The 20193-nt window shown below is 43.7% G+C and overlaps 1 protein-coding gene across 1 annotated transcript in view; it reads right to left on the bottom strand.

The window, feature by feature from the left end:
- Positions 1-17808, bottom strand: part of LOC124010729 (adhesion G-protein coupled receptor G7-like) — a 29167-nt gene extending 11359 nt beyond the window's left edge. The window contains exons 1-10 of the mRNA XM_046323374.1: positions 17686-17808; positions 15479-16576; positions 13067-13171; positions 12834-12943; positions 10997-11140; positions 10792-10877; positions 10513-10646; positions 9040-9153; positions 8634-8803; positions 8185-8337 (exon numbers count right to left, since the gene is read on the bottom strand). Coding sequence (XP_046179330.1) covers positions 8185-8337; positions 8634-8803; positions 9040-9153; positions 10513-10646; positions 10792-10877; positions 10997-11140; positions 12834-12943; positions 13067-13171; positions 15479-16576; positions 17686-17722 — 2151 coding nt within the window. The 5' untranslated portion in view covers positions 17723-17808. The remainder of the gene's footprint in view (positions 1-8184; positions 8338-8633; positions 8804-9039; positions 9154-10512; positions 10647-10791; positions 10878-10996; positions 11141-12833; positions 12944-13066; positions 13172-15478; positions 16577-17685) is intronic.
- Between the last annotated feature and the right edge of the window lie 2385 nt (positions 17809-20193).

Genomic DNA, 20193 nt, shown 5'->3' with positions numbered 1-20193 from the left:
AAAATGTCTTATTGGAGAGAAATCCATTTGAGTGTGATCCTGACTTAGTTGACATGCCGGGAAGTGACATTGAAAAGCTGATCCACTCATCATATGACCGAATGCTGCAGACAACGCATTTTGGTTCCTGACTCAAAGGGAATAAATACCCAGCCGTCTCCCTCTGAGTATTAAAACTCTTGGTACCCCTTTGACAACTCATATCTGTGCGCGGCTGGATTTAGTGTACCGGTCTGCATTAAAATCAAAGAAGACAAGCAGAAACACTGTTAAAATGTTTTGCAATTGACCGCCATAGCCCCAAATAAAAAAGTAAACATTGGCTCTTAATTACTACAAAACATTAAAGTGTTATGTTCTACTAATTACTGATGTCCCCTTTAAGAACAGAGCACCCTTGGTCATGTGCAGTGTAGCTCGATGTTGTACTTGTAAATAAACTTCAATTAGTGCTAAACACGGCTGCTAGAATCTTGACTAGAACCAAAAAATGTGATCATATTACTAGTGCTAGCCTCTCTACACTGGCTTCCTGTTAAGACTAGGCCTGATTTCAAGGTTTTACTGCTAACCTACTAAGCCTTACATGGGCTTGCTCCTACCTATCTCTCTGATTTGGTCCTGCCGTACATGCCAACATGTGCGCTACAGTCATAAGATGCAGGGCTCCTTATTGTCCCTAGAATTTCTAAGCAAACAGCTGGAGGCAGGGCTTTCTCCTATAGAGCTCCATTTTTATGGAATGGTCTGCCTACCCATGTGAGAGACGCGCACTCTGTCTCAACCTTTAAGTCTTTACTGAAGACTCATCTCTTCAGTAGGTCCTATGATTGAGTGTAGTCTGGCCCAGGGGTGTGAAGGTGAACAGAAAGGCTCTGGAGCGACAAACCACCCTTGCTGTCTCTGCCTGGCCGGTTCCCCTCTCTCCACTGGGATTCTCTGCCTCTAACCCTATAACGGGGGCTGAGTCACTGGCTTACTGGTGCTCTTCCATGCTAGGAGGGGTGTATCACTTGAGTGGGTTGAGTCTCTGACGTGATCTTCATGTCTGGGTTGGCGCTTTGTGGGCTATACTCAGCCTTGTCTCAGGGTAGTAAGTTGGTGGTTGAAGATATCCCTCTAGTGGTGTGTGGGGGCTGTACTTTGAGAAAGTGGATGGGGTTATATCCTGCCTGTTTGGCCCTGTCTGGGGGTATCGTCGGACGAGGCCACAGTGTCTCCCAAACCCTCCTCTCTCAGCCGCCAGTATTTATGCTGCAATAGTTTATGTGTCGGGGGCTAGGGTCAGTCTGTTATATCTGGAGTATTTATCCTGTCTTATCCGGTGTTCTGTGTGAAATATGCTCCCTCTAATTCTCTCTTTCTCTTCTCTTGGGGGCCTTGAGCCCTAGGACCATGCCTCTCGACTACCTGGCCAGATGACTCCTTGCTGTCCATAGTCCACCTGGTCGTGCTGCTGCTCCAGTTTAAACTGTTCTGCCTGTGGCTATGGAACCCTGACTTGGTCACCGGACCTGCTTTTTGACTCTCTCTCTCTCTACTGCACCTGCTGTCACTAAGTCTGAATAATCGGCTATGAAAAGCCAACTGACATTTACTCCTGAGGTGCTGACCTGTTGCACCCTCTACAACCACTGTGATTATTATTATTTGACCATGCTGATCATCTATGAATGTTTGAACATCTTGGCCTGATATTAACATGTACTGTTAATATCTCCACCCGGCACAGCCAGAAGAGGACTGGCCACCCCTCAGAGCCTGGTTCCTCTCTAGGTTTCTTCCTAGGTTTCTGGCCTTTCTAGGGATTTTTTCCTAGCCACCGTGCTTCTACATCTGCATTTGCTTCTGTTTGGTTTTAGGCTGGGTTTCTGTACAGCACTTTGTGACATCGGCTGATGTAAAAAGGGCTTTATAAAACAAATGTGATTGATACTTGTACTAACTAGCTTTAGTAAATGTGAAGCTCCAGTTCACTTCCTTGTATTCGGTCTTTCTTATTATATCAATTAGTAATAAGAGCTAAGCCACTACAATGGCGACAAGGATGATTACCTACATTGTGCATCACGAATGCAGACGGGGCTCGTAGAAAGAGAGGAACATTTCAACCATGTAGCGCAGCAGCCAACAACCAGTGATGACGAGGGGAGTGCTGACGATCATGAGGCTGCAGATCAAAGACCCGCAGAGCCGGAGGTAAAGGGAATAAATAGCATCGAGTTTGATGACACGCAAGAAAAGGAGGCAACTTACATTGAACGTCTGGAACAGTACTTCATTGCAAACAACATTGTATCAGTGCTGTTGAGTGTGATTGGCCCCAAAACGTACAGTTTGCTAAGAGATCTGACTGCCTCTCTGAAGCCCTCCAAGAAAATATTCACAGAGATTGTGGAGATATTGCAAAATCACCTAAACCACTCCTGATCGCGAAACATTTTCATTTCCAGAACTGACACCAGAATGAGGGGAGGGTAGCAGAGTTGAAGAAACTGTCTAAGCATTGCCAGTTTGGAGAACCTAAATTACACATTAAGGGAAAGATTTGTTTATGGACTGAAACATGAACACATTCAGAAACGTTTGCTCACAGAATCAGATCTCACTTTTGCAAAGGCTGTTGAAATTGCTGTAGCTATGGAAACCGCGACCAAAGATGCAATTGAGTTGCATAAAGACTGACCTCCTCTCATAAACTTGCCTGCACAAGTTCTCATGCAGTCGACAGCACCCCCGTGTGGCCTAAAAATACAACAGGGATGGTCAGAGCAGAGGACTGCCGTTTCAAAGACAAAATGTGTCACAAATGTAATAGAAAGGGGACATTCAAAGAGCATGCAGAGCAAATTACAGTCACAACAGGAAAACCGAGAAAGTGAAAAGGCCTGTGAATGCACTAGCAGAGAACAGTGGCAGTGATTCAGTAAAACAATTCATTGGTACAATGGAGTTAAAGACGGTGACTGCTCCCAGCAGTAGCGCAATATTGGTGACACCAGAAATCGAAGGCACATCACTCAAAATGGAGCTGGACACAGGATCTGCAGTGTCTATAATTTCCACAACTGGCTACAATGAACACTTCAAGGATATCAAGCTGAAGAAAACAAATGTGTTGCTGAAGACCTGCTCAGGAGAGTCATTAAGCCCAATGGTTACAAGACAGAGTGAATTATGGGAAGCAAACACAGCAGTTACAGGTGTATGTGGAGCCTGGAACTGACCCCTTATTTGTTCGCAGGGAACGGCTGTCTAAAATAAAGCTGAACTGGTGTGACTTGAAAATGCTCCACACATCCCAAAAGGAAGGGCACAGACCAAACACTGGAACACTTGCTGAAGAAATATGCGACCGTTTTCAGTGATCAGATGGCAACAGTAAAAGGCTTCACAGCCAAACTCATACTGGGAGATGATGCAACACAACATTCTGCAAAGCCAGATCTGTTCCATACTCCCTGAGACCAAAGGTGGAAGCGGAAATGAAACGCTTGCAGGATACAGGAATACTGCCGAAAGTGGACAGAAGCGAATGGGCCACACCCATAGTTCCTATTGTGAAGAAAGATGGGTGTGTTAACTGTGAAGGCTTATCTGCAGCTACCGGTTGAAGAGAGGTTCAAACAGTACCTGACAATAAACACACACAAAAGGTATAATCGCCTGGTTTTTGGCAATGCATCGGCCCAACCATTTGGCAACAAACTTATTGGCCAGAGTTTGCAAGGAATCCCATGAACACAGTATATCGTAACAGGACGCACAGACAAAGAGCAACTGGCTAACCTGGAAGAGGTCCAGAGACAAAGACAAAGAGTACGGACTGCAGGCAAACATACAGAAGTGTGAGTTCCTCAAAGACAAGATTGTCTTCTGTCGACATGAAATTGCCCAAAACACAGGACAAAAATCAATGCAGTGGTACAGGCACCACGGCCGCAAAATGTGACTGAAGTGAGATCTTTCACTGGACAGATCAATTACGACAGAAGATTCCTCCCAAACCTTTCAGCAGTACTCCAGCCTCTCAATCAGCTCCTGGAAAATAATAGGACATGTCAGTGGACAGCAGTGTGAAAACCAGTGACTTACCAAGTGAACTTCATAAAGTTTTTACCTCAAACCATACCGACGTCCCCCGAGAAAATGAACGAGAACGTGTGTCGCAGCCATGGGATCTATATGGGGGGCGGACCCCAGCCGTGACACAGTTGTTCACGGGTGTAAATCTGTAAATCCTTACCTCGGATGTGTCCCTCTACTATCGTAGCACTCACGTCGGTGGCCATGAAGTGCTTTGAAAGGCTGGTCATGGCTCACATCAACACCATCATGCTGGAAACCCTAGACCCACTCTAATTTGCATACCGCCCCAACAGATGCACAGATGACACAATCTCATTCGCACTCCACACTGCCCTTTCCCACCTGGACAAAAGGAACACCTACAGTGGGGCAAAAAACTATTTAGTCAGCCACCAATTGTGCAAGTTCTCCTACTTAAAAAGATGAGAGAAGCCTGTAATTTTCATCATAGGTCCACTTCAACCATGACAGACAAAATGAGAAAAGAAATCCAGAAAATCACATTGTAGGATTTTTAATGAATTTATTTGCAAATTATGGTGGAAAATAAGTATTTGGTCAATAACACAAGTTTATCTCAATACTTTGTTATATACCCTTTGTTGGCAATGACAGAGGTCAAATGTTTTCTGTAAGTCTTCACAAGTTTTCACACACTGTTGCTGGTATTTTGGCCCATTCCTCCATGCAGATCTCCTCTAGGGCAGTGATGTTTTCTATGGGGTTGAAATCTGGAGACTGGCTAGGCCACTCCAGGACCTTGAAATGCTTCTTACGAAGCCACTCCTTCGTTGCCTGGGTGGTGTGTTTGGGATCATTGTCATGCTGAAAGACCCAGTCATGTTTCATCTTCAATGCCCTTGCTGATGGAAGGAGGTTTTCACTCAAAATCTCACGATACTTGGCCCCATTCATTCTTTCCTTTACACGGATCAGTCGTCCTGGTCCCTTTGCAGAAAAACAGCCCCAAAGCATGATGTTTCCACCCCCATGCTTCACAGTAGGTATGGTGTTCTTTGGATGCAACTCAGCATTCTTTGTCCTCCAAACACGACGAGTTGAATTTTTACCAAAAAGTTATATTTTCGTTTCATATGACATTCTCCCAATCTTCTTCTGGGTCATCCAAATGCTCTCTAGCAAACTTCAGACAGGCCTGGACATGTACTGGCTTAAGCACGGGGACACGTCTGGCACTGCAGGATTTGAGTCCCTGGCGGCGTAGTGTGTTACTGATGGTAGGCTTTGTTACTTTGGTCCCAGCTCTCTGCAGGTCATTCACTAGGTCCCCCCGTGTGGTTCTGGGATTTTTGCTCACTATTCTTGTGATCATTTTGACCCCAAGGGGTGAGTTCTTGCGTGGAGCCCCAGATCGAGGGAGATTATCAGTGGTCTTGTATGTCTTCCATTTCCTAATAATTGCTCCCACAGTTGATTTCTTCAAACCAAGCTGCTTACCTATTGCAGATTCAGTCTTCCCAGCCTGGTGCAGGTCTACAATTTTGTTTCTGGTGTCCTTTGACAGCTCTTTGGTCTTGGCCATTGTGGAGTTTGGAGTGTGACTGTTTGAGGTTGTGGACAGGTGTCTTTTATACTGAGTTCAAACAGGTGCCATTAATACAGGTAACGAGTGGAGGACAGAGGAGCCTCTAAAAGAAGAAGTTACAGGTCTGTGAGAGCCAGAAATCTTGCTTGTTTGTAGGTGACCAAATACTTATTTTCCACCATAATTTGCAAATAAATCCATAAAAAATCCTACAATGTGATTTTCTGGATTTAAAAAAAAAAAATTGTCTGTCATAGTTGAAGTGTACCTATGATGAAAATGACAGGCCTTTCTCATCTTTTTAAGTGGAAGAACTTGCACAATTGGTGGCTGTCTAAATACTTTTTTGCCCCACTGTATGTGAGAAACCTGTTCATATGTATAGACCCCGGTGGGAGGAGTATATCTCTCCGCCACAACCCTTCATTCCTCCCGAAGGTTCTGTCAGACAGGCATGTGAACATCCCTTTTATCCTGACTGCTTACAACCCCCCAGCAGTGAGGGGGGAGTCTGGGCCTCCCTCCGGGCATGCTGTGCACTGTGAGGGCACTGGCTGCCTATGTGGAGCAGACACGGTCAGTGAGAACAACAGACCAGCTCTTTGTCTGCTATGGTGAGAGAGTCCTGGGGGCTGGGTTATCAAAGCAGAGGCTCTCTCACTGGATCGTGGACACGATTAAGACAGCATACTCCCTGACTGGCAGGCCAGTGCTGGGATCTGTGGGGGCACATTCAACACGAGGTGTGGCTTCACCCTGGGCTCTACTGAGAGCCGACTTGCATAGCCCCTCGCTGATAACTGTGCTGCGGCCAGCTAGACTTCCACTTGCTCCTTTCCTAGGTACTATCGGATAAATGTGGCACCTCCCTCTGCGGTTGGTTCAGCAGCCCTGGGCATCGCTGGGACCCCTTCCTCATTGTCAGACCCTGTATCTTGGTCCCGCTCTGGAACTTCGCCACTGGCTGACCAGGTCCCTCTAGCACCGACTAAATCTGGTACGTGTATACCAATATATTGGAGTGATCCAATATAGTGAAACACAACAAAAGTTACGTATGTGAGCTATATGGATCACTAAAAGTCTCTACGGTGCTAGAGGCTCCTCAAAAAGTATGTGTGTCGCGGCCATGGGGTCTATACATAGGGGCAGACCCCCGCCGTGACAGGTGTACACAGGAGAAAATCTGTAAATCCTCACCTCGGATGTGTCCCTCTGCCACGGAGTGACACCAATATATTGGAGTGAACCATATAGCTCACACAACCGTGGTTTCATATGTAACCTTCGATGTTTGATGTGGGGATTGAGAGTCATCATACCCCAGAAATACAAACAGCTTTTACAGCAACTACATGAAAGGCATGTTGTAATTGTAAAAATGACGCTGCTCGCGAGAGCCACTTCTGGTGGCTCAGGCTGGATCAACAGATAGAAGATATGGCAAAGAACTGTAGCGGATGTTTGGAAACCTTTCACATGCCTGCTCCTGCCCCAGTCCACTTATGGGAATGGCCCATTGCAGAGAATTCATGTGGACGCCGGCCCCTTTGGAAAGCACGTTTCTGGTTATAGTGGATGTCAATTCCAAATGAACAGAGGTGTTTGGCACTGACTCCTCCACCTCAGCTCAGACTATAGTGTCTCAGAACAACTTTTACTCGCTTCGGGTCGGCTCTGCAGCTGGCAAGCGACAAAGTGCAAGCTTTTGTAAGTGATGAGTTTTCAAGATTCATGTCAGCCGGGAACGCCATCTCCAAACAGTACAGGAAGTGATGGTGCGAGATTACAGAAGGGGGAGGAAACGGACAAGAGGGATCGTACACACATAAACGGGACCCAGAACTTAGCAGGTTCAAGTGAGCCCAGACATAATGTGGCGGCGTCACATTAACCAAATGCATTCCACGGAAAACAGCACAACAATCAAGAGAGAACAGGCACAGAGAGATCCTGGGAGAGACACACAGGAAACTGTAGAGGACGGTGGGACGGTACAGAGACCCCAGGCTGAAAGAAGGGAACGTGTGGATGAAGGTGCTGCTATAGCAGAAACTATTATGGACCAAGCACACACTGCAGATGTGCAGGAGCTTCCAGACAATCCAAGGCACTACCCAGAACGAAGATACCAGACAGACTGGACTTACAAACAAACAAACAAACACAAACAAAAATGAACTGTTCAAGTTCAAATGAAAAGATGCAAAATAACTACAACAAGTTTTGGGAAATGTTTCAATTGTGGTTTGGTAGAAGTGACTCTGATTGTATAAGAGAAGGAATGTCATCTTCTGATGTCTCCTTTAAGAACAGAGCACTGTACTTGCACTAACTAGCTTTAGCAAATGTGAAGCTCCAGTTCACTTCCTTGTATTGGAGACTTTCTTATTATATCCATTAGTAATAAGAGCTAAGACACTACAAAATGGCTGGGTCACGAGAATCTTCAGGTATCAAACTGGGGTCATGTTTCAAAAAAGTCTAGGAACCACAGATAGGTCAGAGTGTGGTCAGTAAAAGGGAGATGAAGGCAGCTAGTTATTCACCATCAGCACAGCAAAGTTAGTGGTGTGATTACAGAAACATCGCAGGCCGTCTGCTGAGTGGTTGACTTTGTAGCAGCCAAAGGTGCTCCAGTCTTTCAACGTGTAGTTCCATGACACGCAGGCAAAGTCATAGAGAGAGGTGTTGGGAACAGCCTGAGAAGTGAGAACAGACACAAACTCACTGTAAATCCTTCAGCAAAAGACGTGTACTCACAGTACTCATCTTTTTCAAATTATCAGTCAATTGTGAAGTCTAACAGGTTTAAGTAAATAAATACTAATTGTGATAGATTGTATTATGTACAAGACAATATATGTTCCCTGTAGCATCAATGGAGAACTTCGATCAGGGGTGTCAAACATGTGACTAAGATAATGAATAACTTCCCAATGCATTTCCCACAGAATTTGGACCACTATGTGTTTATTGATTCCAAGATAAATCTTACTGTGGGCTTGAAGAGCATCTCAACATGTAACCCAGACACTTGTCCCAGGTTAGCAGAGATGACCCTTCTGCTGGTTCCTGAAGAAGCTCTGAAAGCCTTGGACCTGAAGAACCGGTCGTTTTGGTAGAGCACAAAACCAATGGAGTAGTTTGTGTTTTTACTACGTAAAACTGAGTGGGTTGAGAAAGAGGGGAGAGAGAGAGAGGGAGAAAGAGTGATTGTTGTTCATATCAGAACTTCATATACATGAGTAGTTTGACCTTGCCTTGAGGGCTTATCTCAATAGTGACTCTAAATGTAAATGTTTGGAGAACACAAAGAGCAGTTAAGCTCTCTTGGTGAATGCGGAACAAGGAAATTGAAGCTTGAGTTTATACACTATGTTTGCATACCAACATTGGCTCACCTGGTGTGAATTCTATGACAATCTGGACATCGGTCGCACCTCCTTCATCAGCTATCAATTCAGAAGTATTTGTGTTGAGACAAATTCTGTTGGCCACAAAATTACCAGATCTTCCTGGAGAAGGAGATTCATTTGATTTAGCAATTTAAATCAGAACAATATAGTGTTATTTCAGTACCACAGGAGGTGGGTGGCACATTCATGGGAGTACGTGCTCATTGTAACGGCTGAAGCAGAATAAGATTAATTGTATCAAATACATCAATGTGTTTTTATGCCATTCCATTCGCTCCATTACATCAAGTGCGCCACGTATAGTTTTTGATAAAACTCAAACTTTCATTACAATTGACATACAATATACTGAATTAAAGCTACACTCGTTGTGAATCTATCCACCGAGTCAGATTTGTAAAATGCTTTTCGGCGAAAGCATGAGAAGCTATTATCTGATACCATGCACCCTCAAAATACAGCAACGTCACCTAACACGACAGATTTTGCGTTAGCCGTCGCAAACCAAAACGCTGAAATAAAATATAAAACATTCATTACCTTTGACGAGCTTCTTTCTTGGCACTCCTAGATGTCCCATAAACATCATTTAGGGTCTTTTTCGATTAAATCGGTCCATATATAGCCTAGATATCGATCTAAGAATACTGTGTGATAAACGGAAAAAAATAGCGTTTCATAACGTAAAGTCATTTTTTTAAATTCTAAAAGTCGACGATAAACTTTCACAAAACACTTCGAAATACTGTTCTAATGCAACTTTAGGTATTAGTACACGTTAATAAGCGATCAAATTCATCAGGAGGCGATGTAATTTATTTTGCTGTCCGTGTATAAAACTTGTCTGGAGAGAGCTCGATCAAAACATCCGGTCGGAGACCGGAGGGAAGGAGTTCCCTTGAACCAGTTAGACCAAGAATCAATTGCGAATCAAATGACAAGACTCTAGACAACGTGTGGAAGCTGTAGGCAGTGTAACCTCGGCCCTATTTAATTCGGTTCACTTTGAACAAATCCTTGAAGTCGGAAAAGGATATATTTTTCAATTTTCAGTAAACAGATTTCCCTGCACTTTTCGATGAAACGCACGTTCTGTTAAAGCCACAGCCGTGATTTAAACAGTTTTAGAAATGTCTGAGTGTTTTCTATCCACACATACTAATCATATGCATATACTATATTCCTGGCATGAATAGCAGGGCACTGAAATGTTGCGCGATTTTTAACAAAAAGCTGCGAAAAGCTGCCTGAATTATCTACTTCCTTAACAGGATAATTATGAGCCATCTTCAGCAGCCACCACAGTTCTACAGTACAACAAATCAAATCCATACCAAACCTTATTGACCATCAGAGGAGAAACATTTGAAAATTGAGAAGTTTTACACAGTCTGTCAACACAGATATAACCTATCACTTTCAATGCCAGTGTGCAGGTTCACTAGCAGTCTCACCCACCAGTCAGAGCAGTAAACTGGATCCCTACTGAGTCACTTGGTACTTGGACAGACTGGACTACCAGGTTGGGCTGAACCACCAAGGACACATTATTGTGCTGGTCCAGGGAAAACATCTCCAGGGTCTCTGTGAGGCTGGGAGAGAAACACAGAAAAACATTAGTGTACATGCACCCCTACAGACACGCACTGAGGCACACGTACACACATAAACTCAAATATATGCAGAAACACACACCACCACACACGCACGCTCACACAGACAAACACACTCCTGTACTTTTGGACAGCGTCTCTCTCCTGTGTACTCTCCTCACTGGCATTGAGCAGCTGACTGATGGTGGTTACAGCTGCCACTGCGATGTCCTGCAACATGATCAAAACCAGGGGATGACCCTCAAGTGTTCAAATCACTGCAGTAACAACCTCACGTTTCTCTCCAGAACATGTCATAGTTCACAACTTAATTTCAAAACATGTTATACCTCTGTGATATTTGCAGACTGAAGCAGTGTGTTAGCTATCTGAGCTGCTGTGGTGATGTTGTCAGCTGATAGCCGCTCTGGTTGGGAGGTCAGGATCTGAGTACTGAAGGCCAACTGTAATAAACCACCTGAACTGCTGGAGATCTGAATAGGGAGAGACAAGGATTTTTATTTATTATATTTTAGTATTGATTTTCAACAAAACATTGTATAAGTGGCAGCAACATCCTGAACCAGCTGCATTAAGTACTGCAGTGCATCTCCTCCTCATGGACTGCACGAGATTTGCCTGTTCTTGCTGTGAGATGTTACCCCACTCTTCCACCAAGACACCTGCAAGTTCCCGGACATTTCTGAGGGGAATGGCCGTAGCCCTCACCCTCCAAACTAACAGGTCCCAGACGTGCTCAATGGGATTGAGATCCGAGCTTTTCGCTGGCCATGGCAGAACACTGAAATTCCTGTCTTGCAGGAAATCACGCACAGAATGAGCAGTATGGCTGGTGACATTGTCATGCTGGAAGGTCATGTCAGGATGAGACTGCAGGAAGGGTACCACATGAGGGAGGAGGATGTCTTCCCTGTAACGCACAGCAATGAGATTGCCTGCAATGACAACAAGCACAGTCCGATGATGCTGTGACACACCGCCCCAGACCATGACGGACCCTCCACCTCCAAATCGATCCCACACCAGAGTACAGGCATCGCAGTAACGCTCATTCCTTCGACGATAAACACGAATCCAACCATCACCCCTGGTGAGACAAAACCGTGACTCATCAGTGAAAAGCACTTTTTGCCAGTCCTGTCTGGTCCAGCGATGGTGGGTTTGTGCCCCTAGGCGACGTTGTTGCCGGTGATGCCTTACATCAGGCCTACAATTCCTCAGTCCAGCCTCTCTCAGCCTATTGTGGACAGTCTGAGCACTGATGGAGGGATTGTGCGTTCCTGGTGTAACTCAGGCAGTTGCTGTTGCCATCCTGTACCTGTCCCGCAGGTGTGATGTTCGGAGATGCCGATCCTGTGCAGGTGTTGTTACATGTGGTCTGCCATTGCGAGGACGACCAGCTGTCCGTCCTGTCTCCTGTAGCGCTGTCTTAGGTGTCTCACAGTACGGACATTGCAATTTATTGCCCTGGCCACATCTGCAGTCCTCATGCTTCATTGCAGCATGCCTAAGGCACATTCACGCAGATGAGCAGGGACCCTGGGCATCTTTCTTTTGGTGTTTTTCAGTCAGTAGAAAGGCCTCTTTAGTGTCCTAAGTTTTAATAACTGTGACCTACCGTCACAGTCTGTAAGTTGTTAGTGTCTTGTTCCACAAGTGCATGAATTGTTTATGGTTCATTGAACAAGCATGGGAAACAGTGTTTATACCCTTTACAATGAAGATCTGTGAAGTTATTTGGATTTTCACGAATTATCTTTGGAAGACAGGATCCTGAATAAAGGACGTTTCTTTTTTTGCTGAGTTTATGTGGCTCAGTTGGTAGAGAATGGCACTTGCAATGCCAGGGTTGTGGGTTTGATTCCCACGGGGGACAAGTATGAAAATGTATGCACTCACCACTATAGGTCACTCTGGATAAGAGCGTCTACTAAATGTAAAAATAAAATTTTACGTAAATCACAATAAATAAATAAATAATGTTTCTCATCACCTGTTAAGCAGAATAAAGGAATAGAATACATTATCTGAAGGTAAAAGCCAGTTGTTACTGATCTTCAAACTGTAAGATCCACTCCTCATAATGATGACTGTAACTGACCTGAAGAATGCTAAATCAAGACTGATCATAAATCAGGATAATAAAAAATATGCCTATTGACTTACATTTCCTAGAATGTCACTGAGGGTTAATTCACACTGCAGTTCATGAGGAGGACCAAACATTGGAGATCCAGTGTCATTCAAACATCTTGCTGAGGCTTTTGGTAAACCGGCTGGAGGAACCAAGATGAACAGATACTCAAGGCTTTGTGTTACCTAATACAACATTAAATAGGACTGTAACAGACGAATACATTTTTGTAATTTCAGGTGAATAAAAGTGGTGAATAACATACCACTGGTTGTATTCTCATCACACAATTCTTCTGAATAAGCAGACCAGCCAACCGTTGTTCTTGGGAAGGAAAAATCACCAATGTTGTTGGAATTGCAGAAATTCCCTATCGAAGTAAAATACATTTCAACATTGACCAAATGTATGACTGAACATGAAATATATATTCTGAATGAGAGATCCAAGGAAAAGTGTTGTGGATCCAGGGTTAGGTATAGTAATGTAGTGATGTGTACTGTGAATGGTAGATCCAGGGTTAGGTATAGTAATGTAGTGGTGTGTACTGTGAATGGTAGATCCAGGGTTAGGTATAGTATTGTAGTGGTGTGTACTGTGAATGGTAGATCCAGGGTTAGGTATAGTAATGTAGTGGTGTGTACTGTGAATGGTAGATCCAGGGTTAGGTATAGTAGTGTAGTGGTGTGGAGGAGTCTGAATGTGAGGTCCAGGGTTAGGTATAGTAGTGTAGTGGTGTGGAGGAGTCTGAATGGTAGATCCAGGGTTAGGTATAGTATTGTAGTGGTGTGTACTGTGAATGGTAGATCCAGGGTTAGGTATAGTAATGTAGTGGTGTGTACTGTGAATGGTAGATCCAGGGTTAGGTATAGTAATGTAGTGGTGTGTACTGTGAATGGTAGATCCAGGGTTAGGTATAGTAATGTAGTGGTGTGTACTGTGAATGGTAGATCCAGGGTTATGTATAGTATTGTAGTGGTGTGTACTGTGAATGGTAGATCCAGGGTTATGTATAGTATTGTAGTGGTGTGTACTGTGAATGGTAGATCCAGGGTTATGTATAGTAATGTAGTGGTGTGTACTGTGAATGGTAGATCCAGGGTTAGGTATAGTAATGTAGTGGTGTGTACTGTGAATGGTAGATCCAGGGTTAGGTATAGTAGTGTAGTGGTGTGGAGGAGTCTGAATGTGAGGTCCAGGGTTAGGTATAGTAGTGTAGTGGTGTGGAGGAGTCTGAATGGTAGATCCAGGGTTAGGTATAGTATTGTAGTGGTGTGTACTGTGAATGGTAGATCCAGGGATAGGTATAGTAATGTAGTGGTGTGTACTGTGAATGGTAGATCCAGGGTTAGGTATAGTAATGTAGTGGTGTGTACTGTGAATGGTAGATCCAGGGTTATGTATAGTAATGCAGTGGTGTGTACTGTGAATGGTAGATCCAGGGTTATGTATAGTAATGTAGTGGTGTGTACTGTGAATGGTAGATCCAGGGTTATGTATAGTATTGCAGTGGTGTGTACTGTGAATGGTAGATCCAGGGTTAGGTATAGTAATGTAGTGGTGTGTACTGTGAATGGTAGATCCAGGGTTAGGTATAGTAATGTAGTGGTGTGTACTGTGAATGGTAGATCCAGGGTTAGGTATAGTAATGTAGTGGTGTGTACTGTGAATGGTAGATCCAGGGTTAGGTATAGTAGTGTAGTGGTGTGTACTGTGAATGGTAGATCCAGGGTTATGTATAGTAATGTAGTGGTGTGTACTGTGAATGGTAGATCCAGGGTTAGGTATAGTAATGTAGTGGTGTGTACTGTGAATGGTAGATCCAGGGTTAGGCTGTGAATGTTAGATCCAGGGTTAGGCAGTAGTGATGTGTAGTGAATTGAGTGTTATGTGTAATGTAGTACTGAATGGTAGATCCAGGGTTAGGTATAGTAGTGTAGTATTGTGGTAGATCCAGGGTTAGGTATAGTAGTGTAGTATTGTGGAGGAGTCTGAATGGTAGAGCCAGGGTTAGGTATAGTAGTGTAGTATTGTGGTAGAGTCTGAATGGTTTAGTATCCAGGGTTAGGTATAGTAGTGGAGTATTGTGGTAGATCCAGGGTTAGGTATAGTAGTGTAGTATTGTGGTGGAGTCTGAATGGTAGATCCAGGGTTAGGTATAGTAGTGTAGTATTGTGGAGGAGTCTGAATGGTAGATCCAGGGTTAGGTATAGTAGTGTAGTATTGTGGTAGATCCAGGGTTAGGTATAGTAGTGTAGTATTGTGGAGGAGTCTGAATGGTAGATCCAGGGTTAGGTATAGTAGTGTAGTATTGTGGAGGAGTCTGAATGGTAGATCCAGGGTTAGGTATAGTAGTGTAGTATTGTGGAGGAGTCTGAATGGTAGATCCAGGGTTAGGTATAGTAGTGTAGTATTGTGGAGGAGTCTGAATGGTAGATCCAGGGTTAGGTATAGTAGTGTAGTATTGTGGAGGAGTCTGAATGGTAGATCCAGGGTTAGGTATAGTAGTGTAGTATTGTGGAGGAGTCTGAATGGTAGATCCAGGGTTAGGTATAGTAGTGTAGTATTGTGGAGGAGTCTGAATGGTAGATCCAGGGTTAGGTATAGTAGTGTAGTATTGTGGAGGAGTCTGAATGGTAGATCCAGGGTTAGGTATAGTGTAAGTGTGTGGATGTACCCTCTGAACAGGTCTCTCCGTTCCACTCATCAGGACAGATGCAGACTCCACTCTGCAGCTCACCACCGTTGATACAGACCAGAGGAAGGATTGTGGTGGTAGAGGTGGAGATGGTGGTGGTGGTAGGGGTGGAGGTGGTGGTGTTAGACATGGTGGGAGAGGTGGTGGTGGAGTTGGTGTTAGATGTGGTGTTAGAGATGATAGGAGAGGTGGTGGTGGTGTTAGAGATGGTAGGAGAGATGGTGGTAGTGTTGGTAGAGGTGGTGGTGGTGTTGGTGTTAGATGTGGTGTTAGAGATGGTAGGAGAGGTGGTGGTGGTGTTGGTGTTAGACATGGTGTTAGAGATGATAGGATAGGTGGTGGTGGTGGTAGAGGTGGAGATTGTGGTGGTGGTTGTAGAGGTGGTGGTGGTGGTAGAGGTGGTGGTGGTAGAGGTGGAGGTGGAGGTGGTGGTGTTAGACATGGTGTTAGAGATGGTAGGAGAGGTGGTGGTGGTGTTGGTGTTAGACATGGTGTTAGAGATGGTAGGAGAGGTGGTGGTGGTGTTGGTGTTAGACATGGTGTTAGAGATGATAGGAGAAGTGGTGGTGGTGTTTGAGATAGTATGAAAGGTGTTGGTAGAGGTGGTGGTAGTGTTAGAGATGGTGCTAGAGGTGGTGGTAGTGTTTGTAGAGGTGTTGGTAGACGTGGTGGTGGTGTTGTTAGAGGTGGTGGGGAGACTGATACTGGTGATAGGGATAGAGGTAGGGTAACCAGTAGTTGCAAGACCAGTAGTGTTTATGTAACCAATAGCTGGAGGATCAGTAGTAGTTAGGTAACTAGTAGTTGGATGACCAGTAGTAGCTGCAGGGTATTCAGTAGTTGGAGTGTCGGTAGTTGGAGTGTCAATAGTTGGAGTGTCAGTAGTTAGATTATCAGTAGTTGGCATGTCGGTAGTTGGACTGTCAGAAGTTAGATTATCAGTAGTTGGAATGTCATTAGTTGGAGGGGCACTAGCTGGAGAGTCAGGCGTTAAAGGGTCATCAGGAGTTGGGATAGTTATGTCAATGGTGGTTGGAATGGCAGAGGATGTGCTGAGATCCCCCTGTGGAAAAGAGACTTTAAAAAAGAGAATTAATTCAGTAAACCACACAAACAAGGATACATAGTGTCAGTTGCTATAAACATAGATGATCCATGCTGTTCCAGTTTCATTGTGTCTGCATCAGTGTAGAAATGTTTTCTACTGTAGTTTATGAGAGAAAGAAATCTTTAACACGGTTGACATTTGATAGCAAAGGCTACTCTGTTATCAACTGTATCTGAGACCTGACAGTACAGTCTGTAAACAATGTCTTAACAGTAAATCGAAAGTGTTTGGATTAAAATAAAGTCTGAAGCAATGTCTTCTTTGATGGTATTGTATCCCTCACAGCAAACAGACAAAACATAAATCAAACATTGCCTATAAATTGAACTTTAAAAAATTAAGTAAACCAAATTGTAAAAACAGTAAGGTTATAAATGGGTAATAATCATTTCATAAGTTAAATGTATCATACATTTTTGAACATCTGAATTGAAAGCAATTTTCCAACACAATTCTCAATCACAGAAGACTTAACAACAGCATCAAACACTGAGTATACCAAACATTAGGAACACCTTCCTGATATTGAGCTGCACCTCCACACACTTTCGCCCTCAGAACAGCCTCAACTCGTCAGGGCATGGACTCTACAAGATGTCGAAAGGGATGTTGTCCCATTTTGACTCCAATGCTTCCCACAGCTATGTCAAGTTGGCTGGATGTCCTTTGGGTGGTGAATCATTCTTGATACACACAGGAAACTGTTGAGCATGAAAAACCCAGCAGCGTTGCAGTTCTTGAACAAAAACGGTGGGCCAGGCACCTATTCCCATACCTGTTCAAAGGCACTTAAATCTTTTGTCTTGCCCATTTACCCACTGAATGGAACACATACACAATCCATTTCTCAATTATCTTAAGGCTTAAAAATCCTTCTTTAAACTGTCCCCCCCCTTCATCTACATTGATTGAAGTAAATTTAACAAGTGACATTAATAAAGCATCATAGCTTTCACCTGGAATCACCTGGCCAGTTTATGTCATGGAAAGAGCAGGTGTTCTTAATATTTTTTACAGTCAGTGTATGTCTGAACATCTTAAACCACCCTGAATGGATCAAATATATAGCAAGTCTTACCTGTAGCAAAGACAACCATAATCCATAGCTCCTTCATCTCTGCTGTTTCCAGTCATCCAGTGTCAGCAGACTGCACATTATTAGACCGTCTGTGGGTCTTATGCTGCTCTCCTCCTGTCACAGAGACTGCAGTAACGCACAGATACCAGTTAATTATTTACTTTTGATATTAAGGGGGAAGTACTGTACATTGGCTTCAACACAACTCACATTGTCAACAGGATCAGTAGACACACACACAAATAAGTCAGCTATGTGACAGGATGAATAAAATGCACCACTCAACCAATAGCATTACCCTTCTCTATGCAAAACATTATTGGTTGCAGCAGGGAAGGTACAGTACAGTGCATGTTTAGTTTTTTTGCCCAAGCACTACACAGTTAATTCAAATAACCAACTAAAGATTTGATTATTTGAATCAAACTACATTGAAATGACCTAAACCACATCGAAACTGTGTTGAAATTATAATTTCATTTTTTATTTCACCTTTATTTAACCAGGTAAGCTTTGCAACTGCGACCTGGCCAAGATAAAGCATAGCAGTTCAACACATACAACAACACAGAGTTACACATGGAATGAACAAAACATACAGTCAATAATACAGTAGAAAAAAGAAAACAAAGTCTATATACAGTGAGTGCAAATAAGGTCAAATAGGGGAGTTAAGGCAATAAATAGACCATGGTGGCGAAGTAATTACAATATGGCAATTAAACACTGGAATGGTAGATGAGCAAAAGATGGATGTGCAAGTAGAGATACTGGGGTGCAAAAAGGAGCTAAATAAATAAATACAGTATGGATTTTTATTTTTTATTTTTTTTATTTCACCTTTATTTAACCAGGTAGGCAAGTTGAGAACAAGTTCTCATTTACAATTGCGACCTGGCCAAGATAAAGCAAAGCATTTGACAGATACAACGACACAGAGTTACACATGGAGTAAAACAAACATACAGTCAATAATACAGTATAAACAAGTCTATATACAATGTGAGCAAATGAGGTGAGAAGGGAGGTAAAGGCAAAAAAGGCCATGGTGGCAAAGTAAATACAATATAGCAAGTAAAACACTGGAATGGTAGTTTTGCAATGGAAGTATATGCAAAGTAGAAATAAAAATAATGGGGTGCAAAGGAGCAAAATTAATAAATTAATTAAATACAGTTGGGAAAGAGGTAGTTGTTTGGGCTAAATTATAGGTGGGCTATGTACAGGTGCAGTCATCTGTGAGCTGCTCTGACAGTTGGTGCTTAAAGCTAGTAAGGGAGATAAGTGTTTCCAGTTTCAGAGATTTTTGTAGTTCGTTCCAGTCATTGGCAGCAGAGAACTGGAAGGAGAGGCGGCCAAAGAAAGAATTGGTTTTGGGAGTGACTAGAGAGATATACCTGCTGGAGCGTGTGCTACAGGTGGGAGATGCTCTGGTGACCAGCGAGCTGAGATAAGGGGGGACTTTACCTAGCAGGGTCTTGTAGATGACATGGAGCCAGTGGGTTTGGCGACGAGTATGAAGCGAGGGCCAGCCAACGAGAGCGTACAGGTCGTAGTGGTGGGTAGTATATGGGGCTTTGGTGACAAAACGGATGGCATTGTGATAGACTGCATCCAGTTTGTTGAGTAGAGTGTTGGAGGCTATTTTATTGATGACATCACCGAAGTCAAGGATCGGTAGGATGGTCAGTTTTACGAGGGTATGTTCGGCAGCATGAGTGAAGGAAGCTTTGTTGCGAAATAGGTAGCCGATTCTAGATTACATTTTTGATTGAGATGCATAATGTGAGTCTGTAAGGAGAGTTTACAGTCTAGCCAGACACCTAGGTATTTGTAGTTATCCACGTATTCTAAGTCAGAGCCGTCCAGAGTAGTGATGCTGGACGGCATGGCAGTTGCGGGCAATGATCGGTTGAATAGCATGCATTTAGTTTTATTTGCGTTTAAGAGCAGTTGGAGGCCACGGAAGGAGAGTTGTATGGCATTGAAGCTCGTCTGGAGGTTAGTTAACACAGTGTCCAAAGAAGGGCCAGAAGTATACAAAATGGTGTCGTCTGTGTAGAGGTGGATTAGAGAATCACCAGCAGCAAGAGCGACATCCTTGATGTATACAGAGAAGAGAGTCGGCCCGAGAATTTAACCCTGTGGCACCCCCATAGAGACTGCCAGAGGTCCGGACAACAGGCCCTCCGATTTGACACACTGAGCTCTATCAGAGAAGTAGTTTCTGAAACAGGCGAGGCAATAATTTGAGAAACTTGAGTCTGTCAATAAGAATGTGGTGATTGACAGAGTCGAAAGCCTTGGCTAGGTCGATGAATACAGCTGCACAGTGATGTCTCTTATCGATGGCGGTTATGATATCATTAAGGACCTTGAGCGTGGTTGAGGTGCACCCATGACCAGCTCAGAAACCAGATTGCTTAGCAGAGAAGGTACGATGTGATTCAAAATGGTCAGTAATCTGTTTGTTAACTTGGCTTTCGAAGACCTTAGAGATGCAGGGAA

Source organism: Oncorhynchus gorbuscha, linkage group LG23, assembly GCF_021184085.1.
Source record: "Oncorhynchus gorbuscha isolate QuinsamMale2020 ecotype Even-year linkage group LG23, OgorEven_v1.0, whole genome shotgun sequence".
NCBI classification, from domain to species: Eukaryota; Metazoa; Chordata; class Actinopteri; order Salmoniformes; family Salmonidae; genus Oncorhynchus; species Oncorhynchus gorbuscha.
Note: the sequence above shows the minus strand (reverse complement) of the source record. Positions and strands in the feature narration are given on the sequence as shown.